The sequence below is a fragment of the Mustela nigripes genome, chromosome 1 (assembly GCF_022355385.1).
Source record: "Mustela nigripes isolate SB6536 chromosome 1, MUSNIG.SB6536, whole genome shotgun sequence".
In the NCBI taxonomy this organism is placed as follows: Eukaryota; Metazoa; Chordata; class Mammalia; order Carnivora; family Mustelidae; genus Mustela; species Mustela nigripes.
Window position 1 is genome coordinate 18,187,813 of NC_081557.1, and position 22,526 is coordinate 18,210,338.

Below are 22,526 nucleotides of genomic sequence, written 5' to 3' on the forward strand. Positions count from 1 at the left end.
TCTTTTTTTTTTTTTTTTAAGATTTTATTTATTTATTTGACAGACAGAAATCACAAGCAGGCAGAGAGGCAGGCAGGGGCGGGGTGGGCTGAGCAGAGAGCCCAATGCCGGGCTGGATCCCAGGACCCTGGGATCATGACCTGAGCCGAAGGCAGAGGCTCAACCCACTGAGTCACCCAGGGGCCCCTGCAGTCTTCCATAAATAATTTTAGAATTAACATACCATCACTCTGCACATGATATTGGCAGCACAGACCAACCGTGGTACAGTGCGGGAGGGGGCTCTATAAGGGTGTGTCTATCACCTGTAGGTACATTCCCCAAATCAACCAGCCCGCCCATACAGGTCAAGGAAAATCAGTTTTTCCTGTCTTGGTATGTAGACAAGCCAAGCCAATTTCCACCCGGGTAAATCACCTCAGGTGCGTCCTCCAAATTCCACTGTCCTATAGTCCCCAGAGTGAGCCATCATCCGGTGATCGCGTCCTATGGGCCCCTCCCCATCCCACAGCGCCAAACCCGGGCAGCCGTCGCCATCCCGAAGGACTACAGCCCCCAGCATGCCCTGCGGCGGCCTCAGAGCCACGTGACGGCGTGTCGCCGTCAGGTGACTTGGGGAAAATGGCCGCGTTGACAGCGGAGAATTTCGCCGCGCTCCAGAGCCTGCTGAAGGTAAATTGGAGGAGTGGGGACAGCGTGAGGCGGGCTTTTGTCCCTAGGCCTTGGGACAGAATAGGAATTGGGACCAAATGGAACCTGATTCAGAGCCATGAGTCTAACCACTACCTTTCTGGGTGACTCCGTTGTTGCGCCTTTCCGAGCTTTTAGAAAGCGGGCTCGAAATTAATACTGTCCTGACAGGATGGCGGGGGCACAAATAAGATAACGGACTTGAAGGTGCTGTGCAAAGGCCCCCTACTAGAAGTCTCTGGGGCTGGTGTTTAGGACTGGTGTGTTGAGGTGGTAAGTGCTAGACCCACGTTGCCAGTTCCCCATTTCCTCCCGCAGCCCCTCTTCGTTCCGCGGGTGAGAAATCTCTCTCTCTCCCTGCGTCCTCATGGCCTCCCCTTGGTGAAGTGGGCGTTCTGTTCTCCTGAGTTCCTGGTTTTCTGTACTTGCTTTGACCTGTGTAAGGGCCTCAAAACTCTGCTGATAATCTTTTGGAAGATTGTGAGGCTTCTTAAAGCCAAATGAAATGATGGGTTGGAATTACTTGCTTGATTTCTGATTTTCCTTATGGAAGAAGGGGAGGCTTTATCTTCCTTTGTAGACCTTATGCGACTATTTACCTGTTTTCTGCCTTTCTTGCAGAATGTAAGATCCAGTTGGAACTTTTTTTTGTTTGTTTTAACTCCAGATGAAAAGGGTTGAGTTCATAGCACTAAGCAGTTCATGGCACAGCATCATCATTCATTGGTTCATGCAACGGTCTCTCCTTTGTTTTAAAAATCTCTGCAGTGCTCACTTGTATGTGCCATCCCTAAAAGCAACTACTCTATGATATCCACAAATGTATCCCCAGCCAGTGTATCCCCAGCTTCTGGCACACAGCATGTTGTTAATACATAATTGTTATATGAATTAATGAATGAAGTAACAAAGTTGAGATTGGAAACCTAGGGCTCTCAGCTCACAGCCCTGGTCCTTTACACCCTCGTCGTGGCTGTTCTGCTTACTCCCCACCTAATGCCTGTTCATTGTATGGACTTTTTGTTGTTGTTGTTAATAAACTTTAAAATAAAGTATTATTAATGTGTAACACAGAAAAATACACAAATTGTAAATGCATAGCTCAGTGATTTATTACACACCCATGTAACCATCACTCTGGTCAAAACCAAAATATTACCAGTACTGCCGGAGTCTCTCTGTTCCTTCGGTACTTCCCTCACCTCCCCAGGAGTAACCACTATCCTTGCTTTTAAAATCAACTTAATATTGCCATGTTTGAACTTCCACATAAATGGTGTAATACAGCATATACTTTTTTATTCCTGGCTTTTTTTTTGCTTGCCAATATGTAGCAATAGTTGGGGCGTCTGGGTGGCTCAGTGGGTTAAAGCCTCTGCCTTCACCTCAGGTCATGATCCCAGGGTCCTGGGATGGAGCCCCACATCGGGCTCTCTGTTCAGCAGGGAGCCTGCTTCCTCCTCTCTTTCTCTCTGCCTGCCTCTCTGCCTACTTGTGTTCTGTCTGTCAGATAAATAAAATCTTTTAAAAAATGTAGCAATAGTTAATTCATTCTTATTCCTATCCTCCTATGTGTTTTCTTTTTTAAAAAAATTATTTAGGGGTGCTTGGGTGGCCCAGTTGGTTATGCGTCTGCCTTCAGCTCAGGTCATGATCTTGGGGTCCTGGATTGAGCCCCATATCAGGCTCCCTGCTCAGCGGGGAGTTTGCTTCTGCCCTTCCCCCCACTCTTGCTGGTGCTCTCTCTCTCTCAAAAAAAAATCTTGAAAAAAATTACTTAACGTTTTTATTTTGACGTAACTATAGATTTACATACAGTTGTAAAAAGGAATACAGAAAGGTCCCATTTACCCCCCTATAGAAACATCTTGCAAAACTATAGTATGATATCCCAACCAGGATATTGACTTTGATACACTCAAGATACAGATCGTGGCCATCACTACAGGATCTTTCCTGTTGCTCTTCTATAGCCACATACACTTGCCCCCTGCCCTCACCCTCTCCTAACCCTTTGGGGGATGAGGCTGGTGAGAAGAGGATAGGCAGAGGGAGACAGAGAGAGAATCACAAGCACGTTCCACGAGCACAGAGCCTGGCATGGGGCTCAATCCCATGACCAGAGATCACCGCCTGGCTGAAATCAAGAGTCCAACACCCAGCTGACTGGGCCATTCAGGCACCCCTTTACTCCCCCCCGTTTTTTTTTTTTTTAGATTTTATTTATTTGACAGACAGAGATCACAAGTAGGCAGAGAGGCAGGCAGAGAGAGAGGGGAAGGGAAGCAGGCTCCCTGCCAAGCAGAGAGCCGGATGTGGGGCTCCATCCCAGGACGCTGGGATCATGACCTGAGCCAAAGGCAGAGGTTTTAACCCACTGAGCCACCCAGGCGCCCCTTACTTTTCCCTTTTTAATAAGCACACTGTCCTCTTGGATTAAGGTCCACCCTATGACTTCATCATAACTAATCACATCTGCAACAATTCTCTTTCTAAATGAGATCACATTTTTGAGGTACTGGGAATTGGGTCTTTAATGTATGAATTTTAGGCAGACACCATTCAACCCCTAACAGGAGCTTTTGCAGAGCAAAAGTTTTAATTTTGATGAAGTATAATTTACCAACAGTTTTTCCTTCTATGAATTGTACTTCTGGTGTCATGTTTAAGAACTCTTTGCCGAGCCATAGATCTCCAAATTTTTTCTTTTTTCTAAAAGTTTTATGTTTATGTTATATTTTACATTTAAGTACATGATCAATTTGGAGTTAATTTTGTATATATATTTTTTCTGCCTGTGAATGTCCAGTTGTTCCAGAACCATTTGTTGAAAATGCTGTCTTTCCTCCACTGTATTGTCTTTGCAACTTTGCAACTTTGTCAAGAATCAGTTGGGCAAATTTCTGGATTCTCTGGGGTTTTTTCCCATTGATTTTTGTTTTTTTCTATGATAATACCTCACAGTCTTAATTACTGTAGCTATGCAATAAGTCTTAAAATCAGATTGGCTGATTTTTCCTACTTCATTCTTTATCCAATTTGTTTTAGCTCTTCTAGTTTCTTTGGCTTCTTATATAAACTTTGGAATGATTTTGTCTGTGTTTTAAAAAAACCTGATGAGATTTTTATAGGAGTTGTGTTAAACCTGTATATCAATTAGGGGAGAATTGACATGTCGGGGTAATATTAGCTTTATGAATATGAAATGAATCGGAAAGTGTTCTATCCTTTTTTGTTTCCTAAAGAAAGATTGTGTAGAATTAGTTAATTCTTTCCTTAAACATTAGAATTCTTCAGCAAAACCATCTGGGCCTGGAGATTTCTTCTTGGGAGTTTTAAATTACAAATTCAACTTCCGTAATCATTATTGGGCTATTCAAATTATCAGTTGCATATTTGGGGAACTGTGGTAGTTTGTGTTTGTTGAGGGATTTATCCATGTTGTCCAAGCTCCGAAATTGTGTGTATAGAGTTGTTTGTGGTTATTCTTATTTTCCTTTTGAAGTCTTTAGGGTCTGTAGCGATATGACCGGTTTCATTCCTGATATTGGTGATTTGTGTTTCCTCTTTGTTTAACTTCGCTGGTCTTGCTAAAAGTTTGTCCATTTCATTGATATTTTCAGAGAACTAGTTCTTTGTTTCATTGATTTCTCTCTTTTTCTTTTTTTCTATTTTCAGTTTCATTGCTTTCTACTCTTTGTTGTTTCCTTCCTTCTTCCTTTGGGTTTATTATGCTTTTCTTTTTCTATGTTCTTGAGGTGGGAACTTAAATTATTGCTTTGAGAACTTTTATCTTTTCTAATATATGTGTTTAATGCTGTACATTTCCCTGTCAACGCTGTCAAGCCTGTGTCCCCAAAATTTTGTGGGTATTTTTTTCACTTTTATGCATTTAGTGTAATTTTTATAGTATAATTTTTAAAATTTCCCTTGAGGCTCCTCTTTAATCTGTGGATTATTTAGAAGTGTGTTTAAGTTTTCCAATGTTTGGATATTTTCTTGTCATCTTTTTGTTAGTGATTTCTAGTTTGATTCCATTGTAGTCATCAAGAATATATTCAATATGATTTCAGTTCTTTCGAATTTGTTCAGGTTTGTTTTACAGCCCAGAATATGTTCTGTCTTGGTATATGTTCAGTGGACACTTGAAAAGAATGTATATTCTGTTGCTACTGGGTTGTGCTCCATAAGCGTTGAGTAGATTGATCAATGGTGTTGTTGAAATCTTCTGTGTTCTTGTTGAATATCTGTTTAGTTGATTCTATCAATTGTTGAAAGATGGATGTTGAAGTCTCCAACTGTATTTGTGGACTTGTCTGTCTCTCCTTTAGGTTCTCTTTACTTCTCATGTTTTCTAGCTCTCTTGCTGGGTGCATACATATTTAGGATGTTTTCTTAGATATAGAACCTTTTATCATTATATAATGTCCCTTTCTGCCTCTGGTAATTTTCTTCGCTGTGGAGTCTATTTTGTCTGCTATTATTGTAGCCACTCTTGATTTTATTTCATTAATATTTGCACGATGTATTTTTTTCTATCCTTTTACTTTTAATCTGTCTCTATCATTATATTTGAAGAGCGTTTTTAATAGACATCATTTAATTGAGTCATATTTGCAGCTTGTATTTAATTTCCCACTTACAGCTAATGTAATTATTGAATATTAGAGCTTAAGTCTGCCATGTAATTTTTTTGTTTTTATCTGCTCTTTTACATTTTTTGTTTCTTTTTACTTTTTCTTGCCTTCCGGTGGGTTATTTAAACCTATTTTTGGAATTCCCTTTTGACTTATCTGTAGCATTTTAAAATGCATTTCTTTTTATAACATTTTTAGTAATTGATCTGGTTACTACATTTATAAATATAACATCACAATCTATCAGTGTCATCATTTTACCAGTTAGATCTGAAGTATAGAGACCTTACTTCCCTTTCTTCCCTTACTCATTTGTAATATAATTATCTTAAATATTTCCTCTACATACGTTTAGAGCCGCATTGGACAGTGGTATAATTTTTACTTCAACCTTTAAACAGACTTTAGAAATTCAAGAGAAAGAAAGTCTATTGTATTAACCCATATTTTTGTTTGTTGTGTTCTATCTGTCTTCCTGATATTCCAAGGTTCCTTTTATTAATTCCTTTCTATTAAGAGAATGTCTTTTGTCTTGTGACAAATTTTCATAGTGTTTTTTTCATCTGAGAATGCCTTGATTTCCTCTTTACTTTCTGAAGGATATTTTTTGCTGGGTGTAGAATTCTGGGTTGACAGTTCTTTTCTTCCAACACTTGAGAAATATTGTGCCACTTCCTTCTTGCTTCCGTGAGTTCTGATTTGATGAGTTCTCATGAGTTCTAATGATCCCTTATAGATAAGATATTGTTTCTCACTGCTTTCAAGATTTTTTTCTTTGCCTTTAGTTTCCGGGAGGTTAATTATTGTGTGTCTTGGTATGGATTTCTTTGGGTTTATCCTGTTGAGAATATGCTTGGGTTTTTTAATGCACACAGTTATGTCTGTAGCTATACTTGGAGAGTTTTCAGCCATTATTTCTTTAAGTACTTCTTTAGCATTGCCCTCTTTTATCCTCCTTTTCTAGGACTCCAATGACACGAATGTTAGATTTTTTGGTATAGTGCCACAGATCCCTGAGGCTCTGTTCATTATTTTCAGTCTGTTTTCTGTGTGCACACTGGGTGATTTCTAGTGGCTCAGTCTTCCAGTTTACGTGATTCTTTCCCCTGTCTCTTTCATTCTGCTGCTGAGCCCACCTACCAAACTTTGTTTTGGTTATTGTATTTTTTCAGTTCTAAAATTTCCATTTTGTTCTTCTTTATTTATTTTCTGCTCCTTTGTTGGGACATTCTGGTATTTGTTTCAAAAGTGTGTATTTAGGTGTTGAAGCATTTTTGTCATGGCTACTTTAAAATCTTTGCCAGATAATTTTAACATCTGTTATCTTGATGTTGGCATCTTATGATTGTCCTTTTTCATTCAGTTTGAGATCTTTCTGGCTCTTGGTATGATGAATGATTTTCTGTTGAAACCTGGCATTCTCGTGTTATATTCTGAGATTCTGGAGGGTTTCTGCCCTTGGCTCCTACTGACACCCAGAAGTGGGGGTTCCTTGTTACTACTGAGCAGAAGTGGATGTTCTGGCCCCCACATAGTTACCATTAATAACAAGGCATGGTGGGACTAGCTGCTGGTTGATGGGGATTATGGTCCCAGCTCCCTACTTAGCCTTCTCTGATACCACACTGGTGGGGGTGTTGGGACACCTCATTGTAGCCTCAGAAGGGTGGAAGTCTACATTCCCCACTCAGTCTGCTAACATAGGTGGGAGTGGGGCTACAGGTTTTTCTGTGGCATTTGGCTCAGTAGAGCAGTTATCACGTAACCGTTTTCTGTCTTGCTAAGCTTTCTTGGTCCTTTGGCTGGAGAGAGCAGATATTTGTTGGGAGTTCTTTGTTTTGTTTCTCTGTACCCATTGGCATTCTGGGTTGTCCTGTTCCTTAGCCTGAAGTCTGGGATATATGAACAACAAGAATATCCAGGAAACTCAGCACTATGTTGTTTCTTGGTCTGGAGCAGGGAGGCCCACAGCAGGTCTGTCTTCTCCACGCTCCCTCTTGAGTGCTCTTACATTCCTTTCCCACATCGTGCCCAGCACTTTCGGTTTGCTAAGAAGGGAGAATAAGAACAACTACATCTACTTCACTGCCCTGGAAATGGAGCTATCGTCTGCACCTTTAAGTCTTGAGTTTCAAAGGTATCATACCATGACTGAGACAATATTATGTTCTGAAACATGTATTTTCAGAGTCTGAGTGGTTTTCTTTTCTCCCCATCTGTGAATTAATTCACAGGCCTCCTCAAAAGATGTTGTCAGACAGCTGTGCCAAGAGAGCTTTTCTAGTTCAGCCCTTGGCTCAAAGAAGCTCTTGGATATTACATGTTCCAGCTTGTCTGTGACCCAGGAGGAAGCAGAGCAAGTAAGTATGGTCAGAGACGACCTTTGACCACTGGCTTCTCAGCTCATTAGTTTCTTTCTTAATTTCCCAATCATTGCCACATCCAAGGAAAAATTTCCCCTGAAACGTCTGTTGACATTATAACAAACTTAAAGTGGATTTTCATTTTAATGTTAGTGAACTTAAAAGCTATTGTCTTTGAACCTTCACTTCCTTATGATAAATGAGGCAAGGATGGGAGAACTATACCCAGAATCGGAGGTCCCGGCCATTTCCTTTTCCAGACTTGTTCCCTAGACAGTGTGGCCAGAAGCCAACCATTCTGCAATTTTCTTTCCCTTTAACTTGCTGCTACTGATAGATTGTCAGCCAGATGGCTTAGACAGACTTCTTTGGGGGCCCTGGGCAGAAGCTCTGAGGCCTGAGTATGACTTGGGGAACATGCTGCTGGACCCCACCTGACCTCAGCTGGTGGCCAAGAGGAAGAGTGAGCGAGGTGGCTCAGTTTATGCAGTATTCACAGCCTTCTCTTTTTAGGGCAGATATGCTTCTAAAATAGGAGTTCATTCAAACAGGCCTGCATATTATTATTACTATTTTAAACCAGAATTCTGTTCATTGAAGTCAGCTGTAGCACAGTAAAAGGCAGCAGCCACATTTTGGAAGTGAGTTGAACACTTAGTTTGGCTTTCCCAAAAGTAGACCCTGAGGCTAAGAGTTGGTTGCAGGTAATTACCTGGGGGGGTGAGTCTAGAAAGCACAAAGGAGGGAGTGGGACAGAGGAACAGGGAAGCGAGACCAAGCCAATAAAGAATGTGTTGATGACCTGCAAGGGGCTCAAACTTGGGATCCTGGAAGCAACCCTGGGGACCGTACCGCAGAACTGTCACCCTGGAGACCAGGGCATAGATGCGCTGACCTCAGCCCGCAGCCGTGGAGGGGAACATCCCCTGGCCTCTTGGGTTGTGCCTCTGCCGCTGAGCCGCCTCCCAGGGCAGCAGAGAAAGCCCTCACTCAGGCAGTTCCCTCCAGAAGGTGCTCTGTCTTGTCTGTCTCCGTTTGGCTGAGCATTGTTGCAGTTTCGGGCCGGCTGCCACAGGCCGTTGGAAGGAACCCAGCAAACCCGCAGGGCTGTGTCAGGCCCTCCTCCTCGCCAAGGGAGTCAGCACAGCCCACCAGGATCCATGTGTTTTCTTCACCTTCCTTGGTGACAGCCTAGGGCCAAGGACAGCTTCGATTCAAAGCCCAAATGCCACTGGAGCCGGTACCCCGGGTAGCATGTCAGTGAGCACAGCTTCGGGGTTTGGCGGATGCAGCCCCGCTCAGGGGAGCCCATGGCCCTGTGCCCCCGGGGGATTCAGGGTTCGTGCAGACTTCCCAATCCAGGCCCAGGGGCCAGTACAGCGTTGCCTAGTAACACAGCTGACTTTTCACTTCTCTCACGTTACCAGGGAATGGGCTAGAAAGTGAACTGAAGGTCAGATTCTGTGCACAAGGAAAGAGGACGTACTAACCCTTTGCTCCCAAGTAGAAGTTTCTGGCACATTGACAGGCTCCTATGTTGGGCAGCTACACCTGTCTTCTAAAGTGACAGGGGAACTTAGAGGTGGGCTGGGGCATGTGGGCATCAGCATCTGGGACTGAGGTCTCAGGACCCCCGGGGGCTGTTGGGACGACTGTGGCAGGGTGTGGCGGGGCAGGGGTGGAGCCCTGTCCCCTGCCCGGCTCCTCACCATGCAGGCCTGTCCCACAGCTGCTCCAGGCTCTGCATCGCCTCACCAGGCTGGTGGTGTTCCGTGACCTGTCCTCTGCCGAGGCGATCCTGGCTCTCTTTCCTGAAAATTTCCACCAAAACCTCAAAAACCTGCTGACGAAAATCATCCTAGAACACGTGTAAGTGCTCATTTCTTGAGAGTTCCTGATAAGGCTTATATAACGATATTTTAGGTCAGTAAATACTTACCTTCAATATCCTTTTTAATGGTTAAATATATTCTTTACATGGAGAAATTATATAAAATTTAGTTAAGAAATTCCCTGGCGTTGTGTGTTTAGGCTCTTGGCAGTTTTCACTTCAGTTTAGTGTGGAAATGTTGCTCACGAGCTCGGTTATCTCCGTGCTGGTTAAAGGTGGTAGTGAGGCTTCTGCTGCCTATTCCCACGCTGACCGTCAGTCAGAAAGATTGCACCAGCTGGCATTCTGCCAGGAGGGCACGAGTGCGTCCCCCTCCTCACACCGTCACCGGCACCGAGGGAATTGTTTTTACATTTTCTCCCAGTTCACAAATGGTAAATGCACCTCACTTCAGTTTGTATATCTTTGATACTAGTGATGTCAGATATCTTTTTCATATGTTTAATTGGTCATTTTGTTTTTTTGTGAATTATCCAAATATTTTCTATTGCTATTGGCCAGCAGCAGGCTTGACCAGAATTCGCGGACAGTAATAACAGATAATGCTCGCTTGCCATGGGTTTTATTGTTTATTTAGAAAGTTCCTCACACGTGACCACATTTTATTCTGCCTCTGCTTAGCGTCTCACTACAGTGCTTTTTGCTGTAGCATTAGACAGGTCCGTTTGGGTGTGTTTTGCGTAAAATGCAATACTTTGTGGAGCAGATGCTCAATAAAAGAGAACCGGTCGACTTTTCCGGCTTCGTCTCTCAGAACGGTAGAACAGTAAGAACACAATGCATTAAGTTTCTTCTTTCTTTTTGCCCCCTAAGCTACAAAAACTAACAGCACTTATGGCTTTAACATCACTGAGCTATGCGGAACAATCCAGAAACTGCTTCTGCCACGCAGCAGACGTTTCTGTGGTCCTTTCCTGTCAGGGAGTGATGATAGGCTCAAAGATCCCAGAAGGGGTTAGAGGCCCCGGTCCTCTCTCATGATCAGTTCTCATCCTTTTTCTATTCTTTTTTCCTCATCTTTTCCTCTTAAACAGCTCTGCTTGGCGAACGGAAGCCCAGGCAAATCAGAGTGAGTACCAAGAAACCCGCCCCCTCACCTTTCCTTCCCGGACCCGGCTCAAACCGTGCCAAGTGGCCAGGGTTTGTCACTGAAACTCAGCCTGCATTAACCTCGTCCCAAACTCCTCTCTCATTCTGTGCCGACATCTGGAGGCTCAGATGTGCAGGCAGGAGCCTGGCCTTCCCCCACCCCGTGCTTCCGTGCCAAGTGCTGGTGGCATGGATCCGTGGCGAGGAAGGCCCCGACTTCCGTCTCCCTCGGAGACTTGTCCTTTGGCTCAGGAGCATGATCAGCCATCAGGGCTGTCTGTCCCAGAGCGAGGGCTTGGTAAAGTGAGCGGGTGGGCTCTGAGCTGGCCCGTCCCCTTCACAGTCTCTCTGCCGCGCCTGGTCGACCTGGACTGGAGAGTGGACATCAAGACCTCCTCCGACAGCATCAGCCGCATGGCTGTCCCCACCTGCCTGCTGCAGATGAAGGTGCGTCCACCGCCGCACTCCTGAGAGGGAAGGGAGAGGCCGCGGTGACCTGGCAGCCCTGCGCACCAGCGGAAGTGCCAGTGTCTGGAGCTCTGGGACCTCCGACCCCAGAGAAGACAATTCAGCACCCCCAGATGTGGTCTCTGTCTGTCAAGTACATGGTCACTACTGTCCTAACATATTATAGACATAATAAAACATACACCGAAAGTAGAAGTTTTAAAACGATAAGACAAATACCAAACAAGTTCTAAAAATGGCTCACTGCCCCCTAAAGTTTCCCTTCTACACTAATGGGAAAGCTTAGCTGTCGTGATGGGGGCGTGCCATCAGGTTTCAGATTGCCTTCTTGATAATTCTGGGGACCCTCAGGCCACCGCTTGTGACGCGGCTGAGCCAGAGCTCCCGCTGGAGGCTCGGGACGCTGCAGTGCTTCGTGCCCTTGTTCGCACGCTCCGGCCTCCCGGTGTTAGCTGCACGCTACAGATCTTTTTGGGACTCGTTTTAAACCACACATCTGTGGTTTGGGTTATTTAGTGATGCTGTGTTGACTTAACCGCAACCCCAGAAACGCAGCCCCTGTAAGAAAATGAAAAGGCATGGGTGCCTCTAACAACTAAGTTTTTAAACATTAGTACAGTTGACTTTTGTTTTTAAGGAAACAAATAAATATAACTAGGAGCTGTAGTGGTTTTTATGTGTGCCGGGAATCTCACTACTCCTAGAGCCCGCTGCGTAAAGTACCCGTATGGGCCCGTGCAGTGTCTCCTCACTCAAATGCCGAGAGTCAGGGGTCCGAGGGGTGAGTGGGCCTTGGCCTCTCCGATACCCACCCTGAGCGCTCCTCTCTCAAGCCTCTGGGAATCTCCTTCCGTGTCCTAATTGCTAGATGACGCCAGGGCTGGGACTCTGTAGCCTCAGCAAAGAGCCTGTGTTCAGAGGTTCACTGGAATGGGGGAGGGCTCCCAGGCCCAGGGCGGCTCTGACGTGCGGACCCTGTTCTCTTTCCAGATCCAAGAAGATCCTAGTCTGTGTGGAGACAAGCCCTCCATCTCGGCAGTCACTGTGGAGCTGAGTAAGGAAACGCTGGACACTATGCTAGACGGCCTGGGCCGCATCCGTGACCAGCTCTCCGCTGTGGCCAACAAATGACCCCAGGCAGCTGTCGGCCGCACGGCCAGGCCCCAGCTGCTGGCCGGTGGCGTGCGCCTCCCAGCCCCCGGGCCGCCCCCTGGAGCAGCAGCTGCCATCCGGAAGGCCAGGCCGTGGGGACGGGGCGGGGGCTGCCATCTGGAAGGCACAGCTGGACCGGGAGGAAGCGGCCATGTCCCCGCACTGTTCTCCCCCCCATCCTCGTCCCTCTTTCTGAAGCCGGTGAGCACAAGCCTCCGTGTCTGGAAGATTCCCTCGCCACTGTGGCGGTGTGAGGGGGCATCTGCTTCGTCGGCTGCCTCTGCGTGGCTGGCTAGAAAACTCAGGCCCACATTGTGGAGCTCATCTAGGAAGTTCCTTTCCAGCATTAGGTCTGAGTGGTTCTGCTCCAGCCCTGGAACTCAGAGGGGTTCATGCGCGTGAGGCCAGCAGTTCACACTCCTCCGTCCGAGAAGCCGGCCAAAGCCTGTAGAGCGGGGCCGCTGCAGTGGGGCCCACCCCCGGCCCAAGCCCACAGCTTCCCGAGCCCCCCTCAACCGCGCGGCCTGTCCTTCCAGCGTCGGGAGTCGGGAATGGGCGCTCACTTCCTCCCTCGTGGAACCAGAGGCCCTTCCTTGATATAACACGAGGGTAAAGAAGTGGCAGTGAGTGGAAATAAAAAGTTCTAAAAACTTCCCCACTCCAGTCACGTTTTTCGAAGCTTCTGCCCTTGACCTGAGTTGTTGCCTTTCGTTCATAAAGACAGTCGCAACTTCTCATTGCCAGCTAAGCTGGTGAGCATGGTGTGACCTGAAACCGGGCTTGTGACACTCACCGCCTTCCAGGTGTTCTTCTGGCCCATGGAGCCGAGGAAAGCCAGGCCGACAGTCTCCGTGCTTGTTGCAGGGGCTGGGGTGAAAACGCCGCACAGCCTGAGCTGTCCCTGTCACGTGTGCGCCACGTCAGCGGGGCGCGTGTGTAAGGCTGTCCCCCTGGGGTGACAGCACCTGGCCTGCTGTCAGGGCTCTGTTCTGGTGGCTGTGGGCAGTGTGTATGGATGCCCGGCAGGGCGGGTGGAAGAGGCAGAGCCCTTGGGCCAGAGGATGGGCTCCAGTCGGGCTGCCAGGGTTGGAAGCCAGCCCTGCCTCTCAGTGGCCAGGGCTTGACCCTGCCTCTCAATTCTCCCTCTCCCATTTTTATAAAAATTAAATGGGGATAATAATAGTACCCCCTCCATAGGGCTTTTGTGAGGATTAAATGATACCACGTCCCTGAAAGCACTTCTAGCACCATGAGGACATATAAGGCTCGATCGTGTTCACTTTGATTCTTAAAGGAAAGGAAGGTGGAAAGCTCTCCGCAGTCATTTACCGTCGCAGGGTTGGTGCGACAGTGAATGTCATTATCCTCTCTTTATCGATGAGGAAATCAGCTCATTGAGGTTAAGTTACCTGCTGGTAAATGGCCTCATTAGGACGCAGGCCCAGATTTCTTCGCTTTCTCTCTACCACACAGAGCTTGGTGAGGGACGTGGAGTTCTATGACTTGGGCTCCCTTTGGAAAATACTGGAACTGAAGTCGAGATGAGACAATCACTGCTAAGACACTAGGAATGTCGAGAAAAAAAATTCCACACCCCTCTCTGCTGTTTCTTGGAAGCCAAGCGACCTTCTGTTAACACGGCAGCTCTTAACATTTTGGGGGCTATAACCAGCGATGATCTGTGATAGCTGCAGATCCTTTCTGTAGGACGTGAACGTCCCATTTTTTATATCTGTGACAAGAGTTCGAAGACGCTGGGAGCCAGCCCACTGCTTCCAGATTGAGAGCCCCTGGTCTTACTCTCAGGTTGAGTTCAGCTTTGTAAATTCAACCCCTCTGTTTTCCTTCTAGTGCCAGTGACCCACCGTCCAATCTCCAAGTCCCTGTTCTCCAGACATCCCAGGGGCATCTGTAAGGCAGTAACCTGAAGCAGCATAGGGGTCTGGGCAGCTGGACATCATTCCTTTAGCGAGCTCGACCGGAACAGAACCATCTGGATGCATGACATACAGAGGGCATTTGACAAATAACTGGAAAATTCAACGATTATGAATGTCTGCTAATCCTCACCCCACGTGCTCACTTAAGAGGTTTTCTACTGTTAGGGAGGACAGGTGGTTTTTGCCTACCATATTTCTAGTTGGCCTGATTCTGGCTCAGAAAAATATCTTAGCTTCTATCTATTGTCCTCAAAGCTAGCTCCCTCATTCAGCGCTTGTCTCATTTTCCAGTAGTACTTTGTGAAAGGAGCAGCCATCTGCAGACCGCCCCTCCCTTAGGACATGGCAAGGTGCGGATGTTCAGATTCCATCCACAAAAGGGCAATGATAGATCTGTCACTGGTGCCTGGGCTCCTGGCTGCCCAGCACTTGCCACCCACCAGGCCTCAGTGGGGAGCGTATCTCTCAGTGCTAATCAATGCGCATGCCCCAACGATCGTCTCATGATTGTACATGACCCAGACTGGCTCGGTCTGAGTCTTTCCCTATGACTTTTTCTGTCAGAACCTGCAGCAAGAACCATGTCCTGCCTCTGGGCCCTGGCAATGAAGCCTGGATGCCTGGGTTCTTTCTGCCACATGCAGAAAGCCCATCTGCAGGGGGAGAGTCTGGCTCAGAGGAAGGCAGAACCCAGAGATTGGGAAGAGGATGGGAACATCTGGTGTGTCTGATACCAATCCCAATCTTCATCTTTTCTAGTGTAAAAACATACCTGGGATTTGTTTTTATTGGGAAAGATAAGATACGCATGAAAATGATTTGTCAGGAAGGAAGTTTATACACACGGATCCCTAAAATCGGGACGCATGGCACATCGCACAAGGTCATCTGGGGAAAGACCAGAGTTGGTCAGGAGGCAAGGAGAGCAAGGGGGAGCGTGGCCTGGAGTCTTTGCTGGGGTTTTCACAGGAAGGAACGGACAAGGCAGAATAGGTACATTGAGTAAGCTCAGCACTGGCCAGGTGAGAGTTTGATAAAAGACAGTCAGGGTGTGGCTGTGGATTGGTTGATCTTTGTATCAAAGCCACATTCTCAGGGGAGTGAGGAATTAGCCCTTCGAGGGAGAGTCTCCGGGATCAAGGCCCCAAATGCCACAGCATCAAGGATACATAAAATAAAATGTGGGCAGTGGGAGGTTATGCAGCAAATCACGAACAATTCCAAGGTTGCAGCGGCTTTTAGCTTCACGGATTTTCCTCCCAACCAGTGGAGAGTGGGGGCAGGGAGTAAGCGTTCGCCTCAGCATAGTCACCAAGAACGAGGGAGACTTTGTCCCAGCACATGTCTCCAAAGTCACTGATGATGTGGGGTGAGGGAACGTGGCAGGTGGCACGCTTGCTCTTAAAGCTTCTGCCCAGGAGTGACAAGCAAGTTACACGGTCACACCAAACTAAAAAGGGCAGGGAACGTCCATCCTACCACACACCAGGAAGAAAGGGAAGTGGGATCTTGGTGTTCAGCTCTGATGACGACTGTCCACCATCACCTGAACCAGAAGATGCCTTTTCTGTGCCAGCTGATTTGTACTTACAAACAAAACCTCGGTGAGCAAGAACACAGGTGCCCTCTCAGTATCCTTCCTCATGATCCACTCGTCACGGCGTTATCTGTGTGTTCTACTCAGAGGTCACCTTGTGAGGCCCAGGGTTGAGTCAGAACTTGAATCTGGATCTTTCCACTCCAAGGCCAGTAGTGTCCCCATCCCTGCTTCGACTTTGGGAAGAGGACACTTGGGTCCTTCACAGATGGCTGACCTTCCCCCTTAATCCGGCGACTCTCCCCTCCCTGCCTCTCCTGTCCTGACTTCCGACTTCAACCTGGAGCCCCCTTTGGCTCCCTTTCTGGTGATTTTTGGGTCCAAAGACCCTGACGTGAGGACCAGACATTTGAGTCTTTACCACACGAGCCAGTTCTCTAAACACACAGAGTGGGCACCGCGTCCAGTGACTGGTCACGCTCTGTGGTCTGGTATTTACGAATTTCTAGGAAGTGAGTCCAGGACCGTGTAGAAGACCGCTCATTATTTCGCTCAGTAAGCTGAGATCGCTATCAGAAGTGAAAGGGAGTTTTTATTCCTTTTCAAAAATACTTTCATCCAGAAACCACTGGCTACCTGGCATTTCGAAGGCTTTCCCGTGGTTGAACATTTACAAGAATGATTTTGAACCAGTAACCGCTGACTTCCAAATGCTAATCATTACTAAATATCCCCGACCTGCATGATACTGCCTTTTGTCCAACTTCCTGGTTTCTTTAGCACTCACATTTCAGTGGCTTAATTGTCCTTTTTACAACTGCTCTAAGAAAAGGGAAAAAAAGATTTCTTAATGGTATTCCCTGGTTTGTGCCAAAGGATCCTAATCTCCAAGGAGAGAGAACCATTCTTAGTTTGAGGAAATGTCAAGAGCTCTTCAAGGTAAGTCTGAGAATCTCAGTTTCCATTAACCCTGGGCTCTTGGGAAAGACTCTGCTGGGCTTTCTCGCGCCTGTAATTGGAGATAAGGTGACCTAGCTAAGGCATCTCGCGGATTTGCAGTGAACTGTGAAGCGGGCCCGTTGACTGGAGAATGGGGCTTTCTTGGCTATTGGTATCCATGTTGCTGTAGCCACACGACCTTAGACACCTGCCACACAATGGAGTATCACATTGTCCCAACAAGCGGGATGATGAATGAGCTGAGAGATGGTAGAGGATATCAGAGGGCACTGGGGTCCCCCTGCCGCCATCTTGCCACTTCACCAATCACCAGGTGTTGGCCCTCGTCCTGGGTGCAAAGCCTGCTCGCCACTATGCTCCATGCTTGCCTCCCAGCCTACAGGAACAGGGGACGAGGAAAAGGAGGGTGTACCCCAACTGTTACCCCATATTCCACTCCTGTTTAACTGGTCACAATCACGGGGCCTTACTCAGCTTCCTCAGGTAGGTGGGGAAGACACCATCAGGTGTCTGACCAGAGCTCAGGTGGAGGTGGCGGGAAGCGTGGGCCGGTGCTCGTTACTATAAAAGCAAGGAGAGAAAGGATAGTGAGAGAACCAGAGACACGGTTCCAAAAACAGCCCCTCACTTGCTCAGTGTGGCTACCTGGATCGGCTGTGCTCCCGGGAGCAGGCATCATGGAGGAGAAGAGCAGAGAAGGGCTACGTGGGGGTGCAGGCTGGCGGTGGGGGTGGGGGAGGGGCTTCCCAAGGATGAGCCGGGTCTCCTCGCGCTGGGATCCACCGCAGCTAGCCCAGTGCCCTGCACACCGCGGACGGTCCAATCGATCCCACACAGGATTTGACCTGTATTAGTCGATGATGGATGAGTTACAGCCAATTGATTAGAGTGACAGACCGATGGAATTCATGCCAGCTCGAATTGCTCTTCCGAAATCTACCTGGGCAGGGCTCCCTTTTACTTCAGATCGGTTCCTTCGTCTGCGTGGGACCTGCGGAGGCCAGGTCCTAATTCGCCAGCCAGGATTCTTCTCCCATCTTCCACCATGCTTTCCAGCCTCGGCCGGCTTCAGGTCTGTGAGCGGGTACATGCCTGCTCGGAGAAGTCTCCCAAGCACTGTTGTCTGGGGGGAAGGGAGAGCCCCACGGTGAGGGTAGGGGGCAATCCCCTGGCAAGGAGCAGCCATAGGCCCTCTGAGCTCCTGCCACTGTTTTCAGGGACCAGCATTTCGGGGGTGCCAGTGGAGCCAGGGTGCTGAGTCGTCCAACTGCTGCAGGGACAGGAAAGGAGCAGCGGGATGTGCAGGACTTTTCTGGAATGTCTTCCATTAACCCTGGTTTTTAACTCCTCTTCGTCCTCTGGATTCAGGAGCAGCCCCTAAAGGGACCTAGGGAGTCAACTCAACTGGTCTGCCTTCTCTGCCTGTATTTTTCCCCACCGTTCCTCTTACCTGAATGTAATTGTCTTTATATTCTACCCCCCACACTGTTCACCATTGTGTCCCCCATCCCCCAAGGGCAGAGATAATGGCATTGACAACTTCTGCCACCAGCTGAAATGGGCTTCTGTCCTCAAGCTTCTCCTACAGAAGATGTCCCTTGTTCCTTGTCACACCCACTTCGGGGACCCAAGACTCCTCTTACCCTAAAAGCCCCCACGGAAGGAAAGCTTCCCCCTCCCGCTCCCCTGGGCGTGGCTGGAGCTTCCCTGGACGGCCAGCAGATGGAGCAGTTGTCCTCCTCATCCTCTCTCCCTGGCCTCCCCTCCCAAACAAAGACCCGGAAAGAGTGGGGAAGGTGGGCTCCTGGGCAGGCCTCTCCCAGGACCCACAAGGGGAGAAACTTCCCACAAAGAAAGTCCCCAGGCCCCCTCCCCTACAGAACTGTCCCTCTTGGGCCAAGGGCCACCAAAGAGAGAAGGAATGTGGGGCTGTACCCAGCCCTCCAGGGAGCACGTCCATGTCCCAGGCCCAGTGTCAGAAGCCCCTGCTGTCTCCTCATTGCTTCTAGTGCAGGCGGGTGGATGCCAGAAATCCCCCCATCCGGGCCCGTTAGATATGACTGTAAGGTTTTGTCAGAGGCAACCGCACAGGGGCAGCGCGCGGCCCCCTGGGCCTTGTGTGCTGGAACTTTCTAGCTGCCAGCTCTGGGTTCGTGGCAGCAACTCAAATTCAGGGCGGCTGGAAGCCAAGTCTCAGTTTCTTCATCTCTAAGAAAGAGAGATGAAGTTTAATTTTTCCTGACAACACAGCTTGGAGGGGATTAATTATACACGAAGGTGTCTGAGAAGCGGAAGCTGCCTGATCCACGTTGGTTAAACTTCAAACACGCGCAGATGCCTCCGGGGGAGACGCCGAGCGAGGAGACCCGGCCGCTCTTCTCCGGCAGTGGGTTGGGTGGGATGCGCAGGGCAGGGCTGGCCAGGAGCCCAGGTCCTCTCTCATCCGGACTATCCCAAAGGCCCCCTCTGTGCTCTCCCCGCCTCCAGCCCTGCCAGCCTCTCTCCTTCCTCCTCCCTGCAGGTGTTTTCTCTATAGAAATCACACACCCTTCCTTGGCCTAAAATACGTATATGGCTTTTCAAATGCTCTCAGAATAAAAGCCAAACTCAGAAAAATGTCATTCCGTGTTCCTTGTTATTTTTTTAAAAGACTTTATATTATTAATTTGAGAGAGAGAAAGACTTCCACTGGAGAGAGACTTCCAGACTTCCACTGGAGGAAGGGGAAGCGGAGAGGGAGGGGCAGGCTCCGCGCTGAGCAAGGAGCCTGGTGCAGGGCTCGAGCCTAGGACACGCGGATCGTGACCCGAGCCGAAGGCAGCCGCTTAACCGACTGAGCCCCTCAGGCGCCGCTCAGCGCTCTTTACACCTGATTTCTGCCCCCCACCCCGTGTTAGCCTCACGAAACAAGATTAAATAAAGGGGCTTAACCCAGATGGACAGCATGAGGTCCGGGGGCTAGAGGGAGCGGGCCCTGCATGACAACTGGACGGGTCTGAGCACCCAGAATGGAAGTGGGACGGGCCGAGGAAGGAAGGAGAGAAGGGGTTGGCGGCTGGCACTGCCTTGTTCATCTGTCCCTTCTTGAGGACGGAGCCCGGCTCACGCTCACCATCTTGTCCCCAGCACCGGGGAGCCGGATGCCGCTGGAGACATGCCACCGGCCTCCGTCCAAGGGATGCAGGCACAAATGAATGAACGAGTGAGTGAGTGAGAATCCTGACGGGTCCGGGGTTGACTAGCCAGGTTCGGGGTCGGCTAGCTGCGGCCTTTCTCCTGCAAAAGGATACCCTCTTTCCCCCCCACCCCCCGTCTAACTGTCTGCCAACCTCTGAGGCTGGAAGGGGCAGCGCTACCGGACAGGAAGGCCAAGGAGAACGCGTGTCTGGGGGCACTAATCCTGGGATGGAGGGTGGAAATCCCAGAGCCTGGTCTACCCCATCTCTTTGAACGCCCTGACCGACGCCTCGCAAGGAGGTCACCCTGGCAGCAAAGGGTCTCCCTGAGTCTGTGCTCGTGGCCAGCCAGGTCCTGAGGGTGGATGCTGGCTCCTGGTTCCCCGGGCGGCCCCCTCCCTGGCGCAGCTGGTGCGCGGGCCCTGCTTCCTCTACTGCGTGGCCGTGGCCTCTGCCCCGTCGTTCCTATGACCCCATTCTCCACGCCCCCACCTCCGCTCTTGCCCATACGATGGCTTCCCTTCCGTGTTCTCCAGAAAGCACTTCTCCCTCTGGCTGGCTTGCTCAGCCGCCTCGCAGACAGAATCCCTAGCATTTGGAGAAGCAGAAAACTCTTTGCTCGTTCACAGGGACGTGGGAGTGCCCCCCCCCCACTTTGCACAGTCCTGGTCCTCTGTGGTTCTCATCATCGTTGTCACCTGGAACACTGGATCGGCCTCTAATTCACCTCCCTTACCCCAGGCCTATCTTCCCCTAATCCAGCCTCCACAGTGCTTTCTAGAAAGTACATTTGACCTTGTTTCATCCTGCGAACCTGATGTCCCTTTACGCAGCCTTCTCCATCTCAGCCAAGAACAGTTCCAACCAGAAATGTGGGAGACGTCACTGCCTCCTCCCTCCCCCGATGCTGCCCACACGCACCCCCCACCCCATTCCCTCCACTGGCAAGCCCTCGCTTCTTTCTCAAAATATATTCATGCTGATCGTTTTCTCTTCCCCTCTGCACCAGCTCCGTTCACGGCACGGTCACTCGGCAGAAGTCCCTGCCCACGAAGCCATGTCAGCCACTGTGTCTTGATCTCACGCCACTTCCCTAGTCGTACCAACCTCCCATCTGTACCAAGGGTCCTCTAAGCGCTTCCTGCTGTAGGTCTTAGCACTTACAGCTTCCCCCAACCCCTCCTGGAACACCCCTTCCCCTGGTTTCCATGAGACCAGCTCCTTCTCATCATTTAGGGTTCAGCCAGAAGCCCCTTCCTTACAGAGACTTTCCTGGGTTACTCTCTCTCAAAGGGATCCCTCCTTTTCATCTCCATCCCAGAATCCTGATTCTTTCCTTCCTCATCCCCAATACAAATTCCTTTTAATTGAATGAATTTGTCTACCTACTTATCTAACCTGTTGTCTGTCTCCCCATTCGACAGTACCACGAGGGCACGAAGCTTGTCTGTCTTGTCCAACACGAGATCCCCAGGGCCCACCACAGGCTTGCGTGGAGTATGTGCTCAATTAATATTTGTTAAATCAGCATCACAGGTGAACGGCAGATCCCCCGTGTCACTGCCCTGCGTTAGTCCATCATTGCTTCCCCCAACTCCCCAGGGCCCCACTGCAGTTTCTTCACCACCTGCTCGAGCTTACCTCTTCTGCTTCCCCACCAGGCTATGAGGAGTCAATCAAGTGGAAAGGTTAAGTCATGCTGCAAACGAGAGTGCTGTGCAAGGAGGTTTCAAAAAAAAATGTGGGGGAACATGGGACAAATGACCTTCATGATCTAGGCAGGGCTTCGCTTCTGTGATGTCTTTTTTTTTTTTTTTTTGTCATAGCAAGGATTAAACTCTGGACCAAGAAGCCAAGGGAGCAACTGGAGACCAGAGGGGGCAGCCCTCGCCATGGTGGGTGGCAGGCGGCTGGGACTCCCCAGTGCCCACTCAGGCCAGGCTGCGTCCGAATTCTTAAGAGAGCAAGTCCTCGGCAGGAGCAGGTCTGAAAGCAGGGACCGAGCCGCTCCAGCTCCTGCTTCCGCCCGGGGGTTGGCACTGTACTTAGCCCATCACGTGTCCTCAGAGGAGAGAGAAAGCATATGCTTGGGGGCCAGAAAGCCCCTCCCACTCACGTCCCAAGTGAGGAGCGGCCAGACCACAGGGAGCCCTCAGAGACGGGGGTCCCTCTAAACGAGATGCCTCTCTAGGTGGCAGGGGAGGGGGCTGTCTGCCCGCAGCCATCCCTGCCCCACCTGGGGTGAACCAGTCCCGGGGTTCTGCTTCTGTTCCGCTCCCCACGAGGAGACATTCATCAGGCAGGTCAAACCCATCTCGGCCATCTCCTTGCAGAGCTGCTCCGTGCCGAGATTTCTCCTCCGCTCTGCCCAGCCCGGCACCAGGCAGCCGCCAGGGGTGCAGAAGGTGTTCCCGGGGCTCGGGCTCAGCCCCTCTAGGAAGCCCTGCCTATGGGCCCGGGCTGCGGCTTTGGGTATGGCCCTAAGCACAGCTTTAGATCCAGCCTCCACCGGGGGAGGGGCTAGCGGGGAGGGGATGAAGTTTCCAGAAGGAACTGGGGGTATCTGTATGTCTTTCCACCAACCACAGTCCTTCCAAGCTGCAGAGCTTCTCCATAGCAAGGT

The 22,526-nt window shown here is 49.3% G+C and overlaps 1 protein-coding gene and 1 long non-coding RNA gene across 5 annotated transcripts; both read left to right on the forward strand.

Moving 5' to 3' along the window:
- The first annotated feature begins 593 nt into the window (after nucleotides 1–593).
- Nucleotides 594–12,944, forward strand: COMMD9 (COMM domain containing 9). Of its 2 annotated transcripts, XM_059405611.1 has the most exons (6): nucleotides 594–672; nucleotides 7,562–7,687; nucleotides 9,420–9,559; nucleotides 10,616–10,650; nucleotides 11,014–11,117; nucleotides 12,129–12,944. In XM_059405611.1, the coding sequence occupies exons 1-6, from the start codon at nucleotides 622–624 to the stop codon at nucleotides 12,267–12,269; spliced, it is 597 nt and encodes a 198-aa protein (XP_059261594.1). In that variant the 5' UTR covers nucleotides 594–621; the 3' UTR covers nucleotides 12,270–12,944. The 2 variants fall into 2 exon arrangements, with proteins under 2 accessions (XP_059261594.1, XP_059261602.1); XM_059405619.1 differs by lacking the exon at nucleotides 7,562–7,687 and having other exon boundaries at nucleotides 620–672.
- Nucleotides 12,945–14,929: 1,985 nt separating this feature from the next.
- Nucleotides 14,930–19,342, forward strand: LOC132021365 (uncharacterized). Of its 3 annotated transcripts, none has more exons than XR_009405314.1 (3): nucleotides 14,930–16,706; nucleotides 17,103–17,210; nucleotides 17,676–19,342. It is a non-coding gene; the product is annotated as an uncharacterized LOC132021365 (long non-coding RNA). The 3 variants fall into 3 exon arrangements; XR_009405313.1 differs by having other exon boundaries at nucleotides 14,933–16,706; nucleotides 17,565–19,342; XR_009405316.1 differs by having other exon boundaries at nucleotides 14,933–16,706; nucleotides 17,694–19,342.
- The last annotated feature ends 3,184 nt before the right edge of the window (nucleotides 19,343–22,526 follow it).

Bases quoted from the DNA above. Each gene is read 5' to 3' on its own strand.
- COMMD9 (XM_059405611.1), top strand. From the start codon at position 622: ATGGCCGCGTTGACAGCGGAGAATTTCGCCGCGCTCCAGAGCCTGCTG. The intron at 673-7,561 runs GTAAATTGGAGG...ATTAATTCACAG, and splicing joins CGCTCCAGAGCCTGCTGAAG to GCCTCCTCAAAAGATGTTGT. The intron at 10,651-11,013 runs GTGAGTACCAAG...TCCCCTTCACAG, and splicing joins GGAAGCCCAGGCAAATCAGA to TCTCTCTGCCGCGCCTGGTC.